Here is a 15,869-nt window from a genome sequence, read left to right as displayed (position 1 = left end):
TTATCGCCCGGAAGGCTTGCCACATTAATGTTTGTTCGGCTTGCCATATCAACGGGCGAAGGACTAGAGGGGCCCGTGGACGGCAACAGGCTTGGCAGAGGAACCGCCAGCTTACTAGACTCTGGAATGGCCGGCGGAGGAGTTCCGGATCAGGCTCGGAGGCTCTCCAGACACCGAATGACTGTCTCCTTCCAGTCGAGGCCGTGGGTGTCTGGGAGCTCTGTGGGATGATGGAACGTTATCCCAATCCGGAACAGCGTGGCAAGGGTATCCCCTCGAGGGAGCTGGTGAGGGCGAGCCGCACGAATGCCCTCGCGAAGACGATGGGGTCTGGGCTCGCCTGAGCTAACGCGACAAACATCGCTCGCTCCTCCATTAGGGCGGGGAAACATGAATGGGTAAAAACAAAACAGACTTTCAAAAACATGGAAATTAAACATGGGGAAAGGATGCCGCTTACTGTAGGGTCCGGTATTCTGTCACGATCTGCTACGGTGCGGGAACACGGAGCAAGGAACGAGGAACGAGGAACGAGGAGCCCAAGAGTACATAAACCAAGGAATTTAATAATCTTCACGGGGAATCACACATAGCACTGTAGACACAAACAATACCGGACGCTGGAGCACACACAGGGAACACTCTTTATACACACAGGAGGAGGGGATGACGAGACACACCTGGGAGCAATGAAACATCATGGGAAACACCTGGGACAAATTAAACATGGGAAAGGAAGGCACATGAGGAGCAAAACAACCACAAAACACGGAACAGAGTCTGACACATGTATCCTATGGTGTTGATTAATTAGTTCAAATAATTACCAAAATTTGACAGACCACATCCTTTTCAGGCCTATTCTAAATATCCAACCATTGCTACATCCTCTGCAAGGAGATTGCATGATAATTATATTGAGGAAATGTTCTGTAGAAGAAAATGTGTACTTCCTTACATATTATAAGTACAAATATATCACATAAAATACATTAATTTAAATGAAATGTGACTGTTAAGTTTAAAAATCTGACTAAAATTACAAAACAATTCTAAGGTTTATCACTAGATTCTGATATTCGTGGAATAACACGGGCCCCTACGGATAAGACGGGGACAGCAGTGGTGTTCCTTGCTGACTGATGAGCCAAGTAAACACCAAAAGTCACCTAAAAGGAAAGAGCAGAGGAGAAAAGAGAAGTTATGTGTTTTATAATTCATATATTGGAAATGTCATTTCTGTCTTCTTGTAAAAGCAATCAAAGGAAGAAAACACGAATAAGGAGTTCTGTTTTTACAGACCTTTCCACTTCTGCATTCAGAAAGAGACCGAAGGGGTTCCTGGGTTCTAGCGGCTGATTTTTGATCAACTCCAATCATCTGACAGCGGCCACATCTCCCAATCACCTTAAACAAAACATCAAGAAAACACCTGCACATCTGGTTCAATTCCAGCTGATTATGATGTGCCAGCTGTTTCCACTAACCTGAAACTGTGTGTCTCCTACTGTCAAGTGAGACCAGTCGTCTTCTGCAAACGCCTCCTGTCCTGAGATGACCAGATTTGCCCTGAAACGCTGAATGAGCTGCTCCATGTCATGCCATGTTCCCTCATTCTCACTATTGTGTCTTAAACATGCCAAATATAACAACAACATTACAAAATAATGAAGTACTTTATGTACGCAGAGTACTGGCTGAAAGAATTTTAAAAAGACTATTTAAAAGTCATCTAATATGCATCTAATAGATAATCCCATTTCGGTATCCTACTAAATAAACAGCACTTTCCTGAAGAAGAAGGTAGTGTATTGTTCATTTGTAGCTGGCATGACTATACCTGTTGGCAATGTGTTCTTGCAGAAAAGACATGCTGGCTCTGTTAATAAGCAGAAACTGAGCCTCATTCACCAGAGAGAGAGCAGTGGGACCAAAATTCTCCGCTGGACAGGAAGACATCATTAAGGTAAATTGCTTCTCATTATAGGGACGTATAGAAACAAATGAAATAGTTGACATACAGAGCAAGAGCAGAGCTATATAATGAATGTGGATAGCACAGCTATGATCATTTGGTCTCAAAAGAATGTTATTAAAGTTTATTTTAACATTGTCTATTCATAATACAGTGAAACTAATATGAATCAAAGCATTAACAATGCTTATATTCATTAAAAATATTACATATAAACTACAATATAAACATTTAAAACAAACAATTAATCCAAATACAAATGCTGTATTTTACCTTTTTCTCTTCCAAATTTCATATCACGCAGGAAATCAGGTCTCTGCCTTATAAGACGACAAGGTTTTCCCAGAAACTCAGAAAGCCAGGTTGAAACTTCCTTCCCACAATCCACTGTCTGTACCCTACACCAAAGACAGATTCTTATGAAGCCATAACAATATTCATATTAAGCCACAAAACCATTGAAGATCAGGTTCAACACATAAAGGTGTTTATAAATGTTAAGCTCACCAAATGTATTGCATATTGCAATGATATAATATATATCTATATATATATATTATACAACAGTTCGTTTTGGTTCTCAAATCTGATTGGTTGCGAACCGTGAGATATTGTCCTGGTATCGCTACAGGAATGCCCTTTCACAATTTTGTATCGCTTGTTCTAGTGTGCGTGTCTATGTTTTTTTTTTAAATTAGTCACTGAGCTAATCGTAGTGTATGTTAGTTAATATAAGAAGAAACGTCTAGCTTCGCGGCCTCTCTCTCTCTCATTCGGATGCACGTCTTGTTTATTGTTTATCTCTTATAACCTCATTATTTCTCACTAATAACCTAACTGAAGCAGCACATGTCTTTGATACGAATTCTAAAAGTGATGTATGTTTAACTGTCAACTTGAGCTTTGAATCCGTGGTGGAAGCAAGTAGTTCTGCACAGGTTCTGCAGGGTTTTATTAGGCACTCCGTTGTTTCTTGTTTAATTACACACATGTTCCGTCGAACTGTTGTATAAACGCAATATCACTCTCGTACTCGAGCGATACCGGCTCTATATCAGCATGGCTGTGATTAGGCCAGAGGCACAAGGCCGCAAGCCGAGTGCCGGAGGCAATCACAGCCGAGAGTGATATTGTTCATATATATATATATATATTATTGGTGGGCTTGTGTTTTATCTTCATACCTGTCACCGCAAACTTTGCTCTGGGATGTTCTTAGATCTGAATTCGCTAGACTGGTCTCCAAGGGAACAGTGACTGGCTCCATGCCTGAGACAGGAAAGAATACATTATTTTAGCTTATTATTGGAGAGAATACATTATTTTAGCTTATCATTGAATACATTAGAATACATTACTAAAGAATAAATATCATTAAAAATCTGAACTTTAACCACATAATGACAGACATGAACAAAAACAAAGCTCAGTTTTTTGAGCATTACTCTTGTAAAATAATAATGTGGTTTGTTTTATAGTGTCTTTTTCCACATAAAAAAGGTACCATGGTTTCACCTTATATAATTACTGCACCACAGCACCACTTAAAAAGGCTCTGTCTACTAAAAATGTTGGCTATTAAAAGTTTACATAAATCACCGTATCTCATGAGATTGCTGTTTTTAAAAAGCTGTAGTGATGTGCATTGATGCGCTCTGACCTGAGACCTGCAGCTGCAGTGTGTTAGAGGCCAGACAGATGATAGGACGGATGAGACACAGCTTTGGCTCTCTTTTCTGGCTCAGACAAACTCCATTCTCATTCACAACCATCCACAAACGGTCATACAACAAGCCCTGGGGTCCCAGTGGCCACTCTGTCACCTGTTAGGTCAATCACAACAACAGAGCACTTGCCATGAAAACTGATATCATTACATCAACCTGCTTTCATTGTCAACACAGAAGGATAACAAAACAGCTTTCTCTACCTCAACTGATGCGCATGATTTGACAGGATAGATGAAGAGATTGGTTAGTGTATGGCTACTGCCATTGTTCTTTTCTTCTTTTGACACAGTGTCTTCAGATGGTGCTATTCTCTCAGGTGAAGGAGAGATAGTTTGCCCCTTCTGATGCCCTAGTTGGCCATTTGGTGTTGATGCTAGGTCATAAGATGCTGCTGACTCCATCGGTTCAGCTGATTTGAGCTTGGTTAGTCTCTTTTGGTCCAAAATGAGAGGTTTGTCCACAAAACAGTTCACAACAAACCGAAGAAAGTTCTGACAGTCCTCAAAACTTGACATGTATCCAAAAGACACACGGATGGATCCTGTGGGACGTCCCTCAATCAGATCAATGTTGTCTCCACAGATGTGACCGGCCTTGAAAGAAACCGTTTATTAAAAATTAGTTAAAAATTCCTGTTATTTCTTTCTTTCAATCTCTGTCTGTCTGTCCAATTATCTATCTGTCCTTTTCGTCATCTATCTATCTATCTATCCGTCCGTCCGTCCGTCCGTCCGTCCGTCTGTCTATCTATCTATCTATCTATCTATCTATCTATCTATATATCTATCTATCGTCTATCCATCCATCCATCTATCCATCTTTTCATCTATCTATCTATCTGTCTCTGTCTGTCTGTCCATCCGTCCGTCCGTCCGTCCATCTGTCTAACTATCTATCTATTTATCTATCTATCGTCTATCCATCCATCCATCCATCTATCCATCTGTTCGTCTATCTAGCTATCTGTCTCTGTCTGTCTGTCTGTCCATCCATCTATCTATCTGTCTCTGTCTGTCTGTCTGTATGTCTGTCTGTCCATCCGTCTATCTATCTATCTGTCTGTCTGTCTGTCTGTCTATCCATCCATCCATCCGTCCATCAGTCCATCCGACTATCCGTCTGTCCGTCCGTCCGTCCATACATCCATCCATCCATGTCTGGCTGTCTGTCTATTTATATCTATCTATTTATCTGGCTGTCCATCCATCTGTCTGTCCGTCTTTCTGTCCATCCATCTATACATCTGTCTTTCTAGAAAACATCAAAGTTTGTATTGGCGAAAATCCACTTACATGCAAATTACTCTTCACGTTTTGGTTGCTGATAGCCAGATAATGTTGGCAGGCTCCTGTGTTGCAGAAACAGCCTGTGCGAATATGAATATTGAAGAGACTGGCCATTTTGTCCACCTGTCAAAAACAAAAAAACAAATAGCAATAAGCACAGACATAAAGTAATGAACATTTTCTACTTCTTACATTTTAGACTGTCTTTATTATCTGAACATATTTTATATCTGCAATATTTGCTTATAAATATACTACTTTTTTACAGGTTATTAAAATGAATTTGAGGAGAAAATGTCAATTCCTGACTGACCTGAGAATACCCTACTGTTCGTCCATAACAGTCCAGCAGGTTAAAGTTGAGGATTGCACCCTGTTCGGCAATATTCTGAAAGTCATTATCACAGTGGATCTGTGCCACAGGTTTTCCATTGCTATGACGCAGACACGAGAGGACAATGTAGGTGTACCGAGCTAATCCAAATGTGTGAAGCTGAATGTTCAGCATACTGCCTGAAAACCAAAAACATCCACTTTTAATGCAAGTCATAACAATGTGAATCATAACCATGCTCAAGACGTAAACCAAAAATTTCTGAACCTGTAAGTTTTTGAAGTGTTTCAAAGCCATGATGGAGAGAAATTATGTCAAGGAAGGAGATTGTGCCATCCTCAAACCTGATAAAGTTGTGGAAAAAGCAATTATGCATTAAATATATTATGACAGGTAGCCTCAACTATGCTGCTTGCCAACAATTAAAGGACAAATTCTTCCTGTAACATCCCACCTGCTGACTACATTTGGCTTTGGTACAAAATAGTTCTCTGCCACAAGATATGCCGCAGCTGTCCCTCCTCCAAAGTAAGTTTTTCTCAAGACCTCAGCAGCCTCATTCCTCACTAGCAAGGCTCCGAGTCCAGTCGGGAAGCCGAACATTTTGTAGAAAGATATTGGCACAAAATCAGCGGGATATTGGCTTAGATCCAGAGGTGAGCAGCTTACAAAACAAGCAGCGTCAAGGAGAACAAACCATCGACCGCGGTGCTCGCATGCTGGATAGAGCTGCTGAGACTGAATTCCCTTCACATAGCTCAGAGGATACTTTCTGCCTGAGAAGTTGCTCTGGGCAGGATAACAGAAAAGATTAGGTGCAGAGCTCTCCTCTCCATTTGTCTGTGTCGGGGGTTTTCTCGCTCGTCTCTCCACTTCGTGAGGTAGAACAGAAACTGTGCCAACTCCCTGGAGTGCGGTCACACCACGAATGCCCACCACAGAGGTGTGGTTGTCAGTGAGATAGCAGAACTGACTTCCTGGCCCCTCATTTGATGCGGCCTTCCAGGGGAAAGTGTCAGCCACTAATTTCAGTGCTGCAGTACATCCTGATGTGAAAATCACTGAGTACTCTTCAGGACATGTATTAAAGTGTCCCAGTATCCTGCAGGGGTTCAAAACAAAGAGCTATCTTATCTTGTCTTATCTTGTCTTATCTTCAACTATATATATCATAACATACCCGTATCTTATCATCAGATCTTGAAGAAAATCGTATTATACTACTTATAATACTGCTTAAAATATTACTAATTCTCAATTCTCAATTCAAGGATTCTCTGTAAGTGTTTCAAATCTTTTTGTTCCCTCTGTTTATGTTTTGTTTCTCTCTTGCAATGTTATTTTAGTATTATTTATGTACCATTACACGATTTATTCATATTTTAAATTAGCTTTTATTTTTATATTTTCAGTTTTCATTTAAATTTGTTTACATTTTTAGCAGTTTTGCTTGTCATTTTTGTTTTTATTAGTTTTTTTGTTTTTTTATATTTTTATTTTGCTTTCATTTATTTATTTTTATTTTTGTTTTAATTTGAACAATTTCTTAATTTTAGTAGGCTACTTTAGTTAGTTCTAACTTAATTAATTTAGAATTTTTGTTAAAATTTTTAAAGTTTAATTGTTCATCAAATGTTTTTTCATTTTAATGACCAAAAACTATTTTATTAGGTTTAATTTGTGTGTGTGTGAGCGTGTTTCCTATTTCTATTATAACTGTATATAACTACTGTATATAATTGTAATAAATATTTCTATGCTATGACTCATTGAAAATTCAGATGGTGTGTGTGTGTGTGTGTATGTGTATATATATATATATATATATATATATATATACCGTGTGTGCCTTTCCTATTTCTATTATAATTGTATACTATATAATTGTAATAAATATTTCTATGCTATGACTCACTGAAAATTCAGATAATGCAAAAGTGCTTACCTGTATCTGACACTTTCCACAGTGTCATGTGTTAGTCTGCTGCTGGGATTATGACTGTGAGGATTGCCTGACAAAGAAAAGTATGTTATGATCTAAAGCCATTTATGATATTCATATTATTAAGTTGTGCATTCAACAATGCATATGAAGGAGCTCACCATAAACATTCCTAGACATATCATCACAAAATCCTTTAATCTGAGATTCAGGAAATAGCGTTGTCCCTGCATGATCAAGGTATGTAACACCTTAAAAAGAGAACGAGGCACCTATTAGCGTCTACTACTCAGCCTCTGTATGTAATTCACATTGAGATCAACAGAGGGCGCTGCATTCATTCTAACCAAATGACAATAACTAAAGCGAAAGTAAACATTGCCGTCTTGCTGTTTTTTGTCTAATACAAAATTGGTTATTTATTAAACAAACAAATATTCGCATGTTGTTAAAGCATGAGAGTAAGTAGCAGATTTGGACACGTTACTGAACGTGAAGGAGGCTATTTTACCTTTAATCCGTTTAAATTCCCGATCGATCAGATCTTGTTGATCAACGCCGTAACCATAATAGTGCCAGAAACCCTTAAAACTCTCAAAAGTGCTTAAGTCCTGAAACTCCAGTGAAGACTGTGTCTCCATATCTGTAGAGACAGACAGACAAACAGACACAAGAGCTCCCTCTTTCGCGAATTTATGTAACGCTTACCATGCCCAACTGACAGAACCGAGACCAAAGTCCAACAGCAGCCAGTGTGACTGTTGATCTGTCTGCAGGACAAATATAGTAGAGTTTCATTACAACCTCGAGACGTTTCTGAAGCATGACTGGTGGACTCACATGAGAAGAGAGAAGTTAGCAACCTTAACAAAAGTATAAATACTGTAACTGATCACCTATCATTATATTGAAGTGGATTCATTCTTTTACTTCTTTGACAGTTCATCAAAGAATCCTGAAAAAAAAAATGCAGCACAGCTGTTTTCAACATTGGAAATAAAAAGAAAGGTTTCTTGAGCAGCAAATCAGCATGTAAGAATTAGATTTCTGAAGGATCCCGTGACACTGAGGACTGGAGTAATGAGGCTGCAAATTCAGCTTTGCATCACAGGAATAAATGACATTTTGTAATAGATTAAAAAAGAAAACAGTCGAAAACTCGCTTGGTATTAACAACCACACACATGAAATTCGTTTTTAAAAAATACCACAGTATTACCAGTGTCACCATGATCAATCTTACTAACTTTTGTAACATATCTTTGTGTGGTTTCTTAAGGTTAACCTCACACCGCTATGACTGGTTTGTACAAAAATAAAATTCAGGTCACAATAGTTTTGATAATGTAGCCTCTCAGAACGAGACCTGCGGGACGTTATATTGGAGAGTGTCTGCAACTAAGAACAGATACTGAGAAAAATATATTACTAAGACACAAGGGCATATCACAGGGGGTTTTATAGTATGAAAATAGATAAACAGTCACACTCAATTCACTTTATGTTGTATTAAAACAACAGTTCTATTAGCAATTTTTGGGACTTATATACATATGGATGGATAGATAAGAGTGCAAAACTATTGTAGAAAAAGTAATAATCACTGTGATTGTCAATGTTAGGTTTTAGAATTTTAGTATTTTTATTAATATTTTGAAGTAGCTTTTTTTTGTACATTTTAGTCGTTTTTGCTTTTTGTGTGCTTTTATTTTATTTTTAATAAATTAATTTTTAGTCTAGTAGTACTAATTTTAATATTTTAGTACTTAAACTTTTAGTTGCCAGGGCGACATTTCTCATTTTTGTTTCGTTTTTCATCTAGTATTTATATTTTCATTTATTTCAGTTTTATTTCAATTATCACAAAAAAAAACCTTTGTGATATATATAGTTAACAATAATAACCCTACTGTTTATCATGTAACGGTCATACTTGATTTTACACTATTTGTCAACACATATGCAGGGAGGGAAGGGAGATCCACAGAGACATTGTTCATTTCCATCCCAGACAGCAGGCAGTGATTAAATATGCCACTTCTGCTCCACTAATTCATTCACTTTGAAATGCTGCTGCCGAGCAGAGCGCATCTTTTTCTGTTAAAGGGCCACATTGTTTTCACAGGACTTTGGCCTCATTAGCAGTGAGGGGGAGGGGAAACCGGCCAAAGAGACATTGTGTCTTTCTGTCCATAATGATGTGACACAGTCAATTTGGAGATGCTTATGTTGATTGGGGGTGCTGGCAAAACATTTGGCATTTTCGTCTTCTTATGTGTCCTTCAAAATGTCGTTATCCATGCATATGCCTTATCTAGGTCTTCCCTGCCAAAGTAGACAATGTACTCCAAGATTCAAGTCTCACAGTTAGACAATTTTGTCTTATTTTTCCGTGAATATTTTGCCAGACGAGGTCAGCTGTCCATCTGGCAGCTTCACCAAAGTATGGAAAACCTGTTGCCTTCTGTTCTTCTTGGGATTCCCTAATGCATCCGTTCCCAGGATGAAGGTGCTGCAGCATCAACTACGTGAGTGTTAAGAACTGAGAGAGCCTCCGGGCTCACGTAGCCTGGGCTAAAGGCTTATCAGAGGCTAAGCCAGAGGGGGGAAAAAACAGTAAAGCTAGTCTCAGTCGACCAGAGGTACGGGCACAAGGCCATCTGTCCATTCTCTGAATACAACTGACAACACAGGAGGGCAACTCCGCACTCAGGGAATCATACACACTCTGAAGCCTCAAACGTTAACTCATCCTGGATTGACAAGGCAAGAAGAGTTGGTGAAGAAAGTAAGTGGCATCTTCATGCTGTCTAGAGCTCCATCACTTCTCAGGTCAGTTTGCTAACTTCAACCCAAAGCTGCTCGTCACGCTCAGGGACTTCCAAAGGACAGGAACAAATAGGCGTATTAATGCTTTTCTGGCAGCAACAGTGCTTTTGTTTCATCTTTGACAAAAGGAAAACTGTTGTTTACACTGTTGTGACTGTATATACACTATATGACACTGTATAATCTTGTTTATACGTTTACATATAATTATAATAATGCAGTATAACACTATATATCTAAACAAATATAATTTATTAATTATGTTAATGTTAATAAACGTAAATGCATATATATCTAATATAATAACAAATCTAATTTATAAATTATGTTGATTTTAATATATGTATATATATATATATATATAAAAAAGTCATATTCTAGTTCTGACACTACATAGACTAATACTTGTTTAAGTTGTTTATATGTTTTCATGTAATTATGATAATGCAATATAACTAAATCTAAACAAATCAAATTTATAAAGGTATATGTTGGCTATTTATATACATATCTATCTATCTATCTATCTATCTATCTATCTATCAAACAAGTATAAATTATGATGAGCTTAATACAAATAAATGTCATGTTTCAAAAATATTGCTCCAGGTTTGGGCAGTAATATTACATGTTATTATTGAATGGCCCTATTCAAAGATAGAGATTCAGTAATATATACCGAAAAGTTTAGTTTGATTAGTTAATTGCTGTGTATTGAAATCACAATATTGTACAGTGTAAAACAACAACAAAGGCTTGGCCATTAGGATTACGTATTTAAAACAGACTGATCTTTTCTGAAGTCTAATGTGACCCACCATTTCCTTCGCGCGTCAACATTTCAATGGCAGCGGCATAAATCATTTAAATTCCTGATTCATAAACACATTTGACATTTGAAAAACAGCGTGTGTGATATCTATATTCGGGCTTATTAGTGCTATGCTATATGATGGCAGAATGTTTTCAGATGCCTGTTGACAAGCTTTGGAAGGACAGAAATGGGTCAAATGGGTTTTAGCATTAGCCAAACAAATCCAGGCCTATAGGATTAGACAGGATGGCAGCAGAGTGTTTGATGTATTTACCTGATGAAACAGCACAGAACTAATAGCCACACAAAAGAACAGGCTTTATACACTGTTTGTTATTGAACTCAGCCATCGTATCTCATATTAAGAATGCTGAATCTATAACTCATTTCGTAGCTTCCACATTAGGAGTCTTGTTCATTATTAAAATTGAATTCTCTGTCTTTAACAAATGACCCTTTTACTGGCTCCGATATTAAACAGAAGCAAAAAAACGAATTATAAATATATAACATTTGTTTCTCTTTTAGTCTATTCAGCGGTTCCCGTCTCTTTAGCAAGTTCCTCTGCTGCTGGAGGGTCATGGAAAAAGGGACCACATTTCATTTAACAGCTTATGTAAGTCTGAAAACATTTCAAAAGCAGTAGTTTTCAAAGAGGCCTAACAAATGAAAGCATTGGGACTCAATTAGAATAGATGTGCTCATGTTCTCGCTTAAATAAAGAAAATGCACTCATTTATTGCTCCTAGCTGCAGGGCCTCATTAGAGGAATATGAAAGGCATTATTAAAGGGAAATTTAAGACAATCTCCTTACACTTCCTCTGGTCTAACGCTGCCTCATTTTTTAGTTTCGCCCATGAATGTGCTCTGTGATCTCATCTGGCTTAGAATCGATTCAGATGGCGATAAGCTCGGTTTTAAAGTGCTCGTCATTGCGGAGATGTGAGGAATGTGGGAACAGACGACTCTCTGATAAATTAATGGGCCTTGTTAGACATGGTCACACAAACGTCACTTGATCCAAAGGCCTAGAAAGACACAAGTGGCTCTTTTTGAGTCTTATCAAACACGGTCACACCATTTAAAGCAGAGCCATTAGAGAGGTTAGAGACAGGACCCCGCTCACCCGCCCGCAGGGAAATAACGCCCAACTTAATGTCAGAGCATAGCAACAGGTACCCACAGCTAAACAAAATGAACGCATGACCGAATAGACATTTACGGCTGAGAAAGGTAATAGCAAGGAATTACGAGTTGTCAAGACTGAAATGTTTGCTTACTGAAATTCATCTCATATCTCTTCTGACTGAACTGGCAAATTTGTCTGTTTGCGTGCACAGAGACAGTCTGTTTGAAGCATCTAGACCCAAGAGAAGAATGAATATGAATGAGAAGGAGGGAGGAGTATGTGAGGGGGGGCTAAATGTCACTCTCACCATCCGCCTACTAATGCATGGCAAGGTAAGACACATCTCAGATCCTCACAGAGCTGTGCTTGTTTTGTTTTCGGCCCTGTTTTGCAAGCGCAGCCAGTTGCAGATTTATGAGTGTATAGGTGATCATTTTAGATTCTAGATTGTCAATTTAATTGATTATAAAATGTTTTCTTTTAGATAACATAATCAGAAGTAGTATTGACAGCATACAGTGATGCTATTTCTTCATCATCTTTTCTTATGACAAGGTACCTGTAGTAGTCTGGGTCTGAAAGGGTGGGTGTGATATGATGAAATGAGGCTGCATTTATGCAATTGAAAATACAGTAAAAACTGTAATATTGTGAAATATTATTACCATTTAAAAGTCAAGTCAAGTCAAGTCACCTTTATTTATATAGCGCTTTTAACAATACAGATTGTGTCAAAGCAACTGAACAGCATTAATTAGGAAAATAGTGTGTCAATAATGCAAAATGACAATAGTAAACACTCATTTTTCAGTTAAAGACAGTTCATCATTGAATTCAGTGATGTCAACATCCAGCTCAGTTTAAATAATATCTTTGCAATCATGTTTTGGTAAACAGTTCTTTGCAAAAGAACTGTTTTCTGTTTGAATATATTTTAAAATGTAATTTACTCCTGTGATGAAAAAGCTGAATTTTCAGCATCATTACTCCAGTCTTCAGTGTCACATGATCCTTCGGAAATCATTCTAAATGATGATTTGCTGCTTAACAAACACATTCCTTATTATTATCAATGTTGAAAACAGTTGTGCTGCTTAATATTTTTGGAAACTATGACACAATTAGTGCTGTCAAACGATTAATCGCGATTAATCACATCCAAAATAAAAGTTTTTGTTAACATAATATATGTGTGTGTATCTGTGTATATTTATTATGTATATATAAATACACACACACACACACACACACACACACACACACACACACACACACACACACACACAGTATATATTTTGAAAATATTTGCATGCATTTATATGCATATATTTAAATGCATATAATTTACATTATATAAAATATATTTAATATATAAACATAACATATTTCTTAAATATATACATGTGTGTGTATTTATATATATATAATAAATATGCACAGTACACTTTTATTTTGGATACGATTAATCGTGAGACAGCACTAGACACAATACCATTCAAAATTCTGGGGTCAAAAAAGGACACATTAAGTTGATCAAATGTGACAATGGAGACATTTATAATGTTACAAAAGATTTCTATTTAAAATGTTCTTTTGAACTTTCTATTCATCAAATAATCCTGAAGAAATGTATTAAATTCCTGTTCTCAACATTGATCATAATGAGAAATGTAGAGTTAACAGCTACACTCAATACTGTTTCTGATTGTCATCTAAAAGAAAGCACTGATAATCTCCAGTTTACCATGCAATCATTTAAGATGAACTGAGATTTTGTCTGGTTTGTGTGTTTCTAGGAAGTTGGAAGTATCATTGGGAAGGTAAACAATTCAGTATTATCCTAATAATTGCATTATTGAATTAAGCATAACTTTGAGTCTTTATTCTTTGGTGTTCCTAAGCACTTCTTACTGTGTTTAAATATGGCTTACAAACTAATTGTAATATACACATTCTGATATAATTATGATTTTTCTCTTGCTTTGTTTTAGAAAGGAGAGACTGTCAAAAAAATGAGAGAGGAAGTAAGTGCTACATTGATCTTGATCAAATAGGACTAATCATTGCATATATAGTCATTTTAATTTATTTATAAATATCAAAACATCATTTTATATTTCACATAGTAAGGTTTTTAACACACTTTTTTCTTATTAACACATTATTAATGCTGACTAGCTGTGTAAAGATTTAAAGAACTCATCTGGGTGGCCACATGTCATGTACTGTATATCAAAAATTAGACCGCAGAAAACCGTCTGGAATCATTTTCAGTTTGAGAGGCAAAATCATCTTATTATCTTCACGATCAGTTCAATGGTATTTCACTGCCAGAGGGTGCAAATGTCAGCCTAAAGGCAAGACTGATCAATTAAACGTAATGCAGCACAAAAACTCTGCTTTTCTCTGTGGATTCAGAGTGGAGCCCGGATTAATATATCTGACGGTTCCAGTCCAGAGCGCATTGTCACCATTACCGGACAGTCTGAGGTCATCTTCAAAGCCTTCGCCATGATTGCAGAGAAATTTGAGGAGGTGGGTAGTACACTGTAAAAATATTAATGTGGATTTACACTAGGGATTTACTATTTGCCATACTTTCACATTATACAGCAGTAGTTGTGCAATTTATTACAGTTACATTATTACTGAATTCAGTGAAATCACAGTGAATAGGAGCAGGAAAAGGCTGATCACAGTTCAGTCACAATTGTCTGTGTCTGCATTACAGTGATCTTTTATATTTAGACATTAACTGTAATAGTGTGGCATCCACAGTAATATGCCTGCATTGCATGCATAAATTATGATGGGCTGTCAGTTTAACTCGTTAATTTAATTAATTAGTTATGAAAAAATAACTCAATTAAAATATTTTAACGCACTGGCCCCACCCCCAGATCTGTACGTCATCGTAAATTTCATACAGTTGACTGTTGACAAATATGATCACCATTACCGGACAGTCTGAGGTCATCTTCAAAGCCTTCGCCATGATTGCAGAGAAATTTGAGGAGGTGGGTAGTACACTGTAAAAATATTAATGTGGATTTACACTAGGGATTTACTATTTGCCATACTTTCACATTATACAGCAGTAGTTGTGCAATTTATTACAGTTACATTATTACTGAATTCAGTGAAATCACAGTGAATAGGAGCAGGAAAAGGCTGATCACAGTTCAGTCACAATTGTCTGTGTCTGCATTACAGTGATCTTTTATATTTAGACATTAACTGTAATAGTGTGGCATCCACAGTAATATGCCTGCATTGCATGCATAAATTATGTGGTTGCATTTTTTTTTTTTACTGTTTGATGGTTTATTATTATAGCTACTTGTTCATATTAATTATGTTTATTTTTAAGACTATATTTGATAATTATCAGTGTTAATGGGTTTTATATGCCAGAGAGATCATACTAAATTTTGTAATATGTGTAATGGACAACAACCACTTACCTCACCACAATATTGCTAATCCCTCCTCCCTTAATTGTTCATTAAATTAATATATTTCTATAACTTACAATGTTAATATGTACAGCGAAGTTTGAGTAATGAGTCAATCACTTGCTTTATTTTATTCATGTTGCACAGTGAAACCAATTGTGTTCTGTAACACCACTATGGCTTTTAATTAAATTAATTAAAAGCAAATTAGGTCCCAGTCAAAGGAAACGCTGATGGTGACTTAACTATTGAAATTTTAATTTTTTTTTATTAAATTTATTTTTTATTATTTTGGGTGATGATATATATATATATATATATATATATATATATATATATATATATATATATATATATATATATATATGTGCTGT

General features: G+C 36.7%; 2 protein-coding genes across 6 annotated transcripts in view; one reads left to right on the top strand and one right to left on the bottom strand.

Moving 5' to 3' along the window:
* Positions 1 to 729: 729 nt before the first annotated feature.
* Positions 730 to 7,999, bottom strand: mocos (molybdenum cofactor sulfurase). The gene is made up of 15 exons (XM_016268372.1): positions 7,779 to 7,999; positions 7,429 to 7,518; positions 7,271 to 7,337; positions 5,780 to 6,427; positions 5,593 to 5,669; positions 5,305 to 5,504; positions 4,998 to 5,114; positions 3,906 to 4,298; positions 3,636 to 3,798; positions 3,160 to 3,244; positions 2,249 to 2,373; positions 1,841 to 1,943; positions 1,488 to 1,629; positions 1,303 to 1,407; positions 730 to 1,169 (listed from the first exon to the last, which is right to left on the bottom strand). Exons 1-15 carry the CDS (start codon positions 7,906 to 7,908, stop codon positions 1,053 to 1,055), a joined length of 2,562 nt encoding a protein of 853 aa, XP_016123858.1. The 5' UTR covers positions 7,909 to 7,999; the 3' UTR covers positions 730 to 1,052.
* A 1,747-nt stretch (positions 8,000 to 9,746) lies between these two features.
* LOC107582498 (poly(rC)-binding protein 3-like) overlaps positions 9,747 to 15,869 on the top strand; it is a 23,785-nt gene continuing 17,662 nt past the window's right edge. For 2 of the 5 annotated variants that reach the window (XM_016268367.1, XM_016268366.1), the window contains exons 1-6: positions 9,751 to 10,055; positions 11,439 to 11,526; positions 12,252 to 12,372; positions 13,837 to 13,860; positions 14,032 to 14,064; positions 14,459 to 14,575. In XM_016268367.1, coding sequence (XP_016123853.1) covers positions 12,289 to 12,372; positions 13,837 to 13,860; positions 14,032 to 14,064; positions 14,459 to 14,575 — 258 coding nt within the window. In that variant the 5' untranslated portion in view covers positions 9,751 to 10,055; positions 11,439 to 11,526; positions 12,252 to 12,288. Of the gene's footprint in view, positions 10,056 to 11,438; positions 11,527 to 12,251; positions 12,373 to 13,836; positions 13,861 to 14,031; positions 14,065 to 14,458; positions 14,576 to 15,012; positions 15,058 to 15,869 lie in introns of all 5 variants that reach the window. The other 3 variants (XM_016268368.1, XM_016268371.1, XM_016268369.1) reach the window with 3 other exon arrangements.

Source organism: Sinocyclocheilus grahami, unplaced genomic scaffold (genome assembly GCF_001515645.1).
Source record: "Sinocyclocheilus grahami isolate Dianchi unplaced genomic scaffold, SAMN03320097.WGS_v1.1 scaffold45.1, whole genome shotgun sequence".
NCBI classification, from domain to species: Eukaryota; Metazoa; Chordata; class Actinopteri; order Cypriniformes; family Cyprinidae; genus Sinocyclocheilus; species Sinocyclocheilus grahami.
The sequence above is the reverse complement of the archived record's forward strand: the minus strand, read 5'-3'. Positions and strand labels throughout refer to the sequence as shown.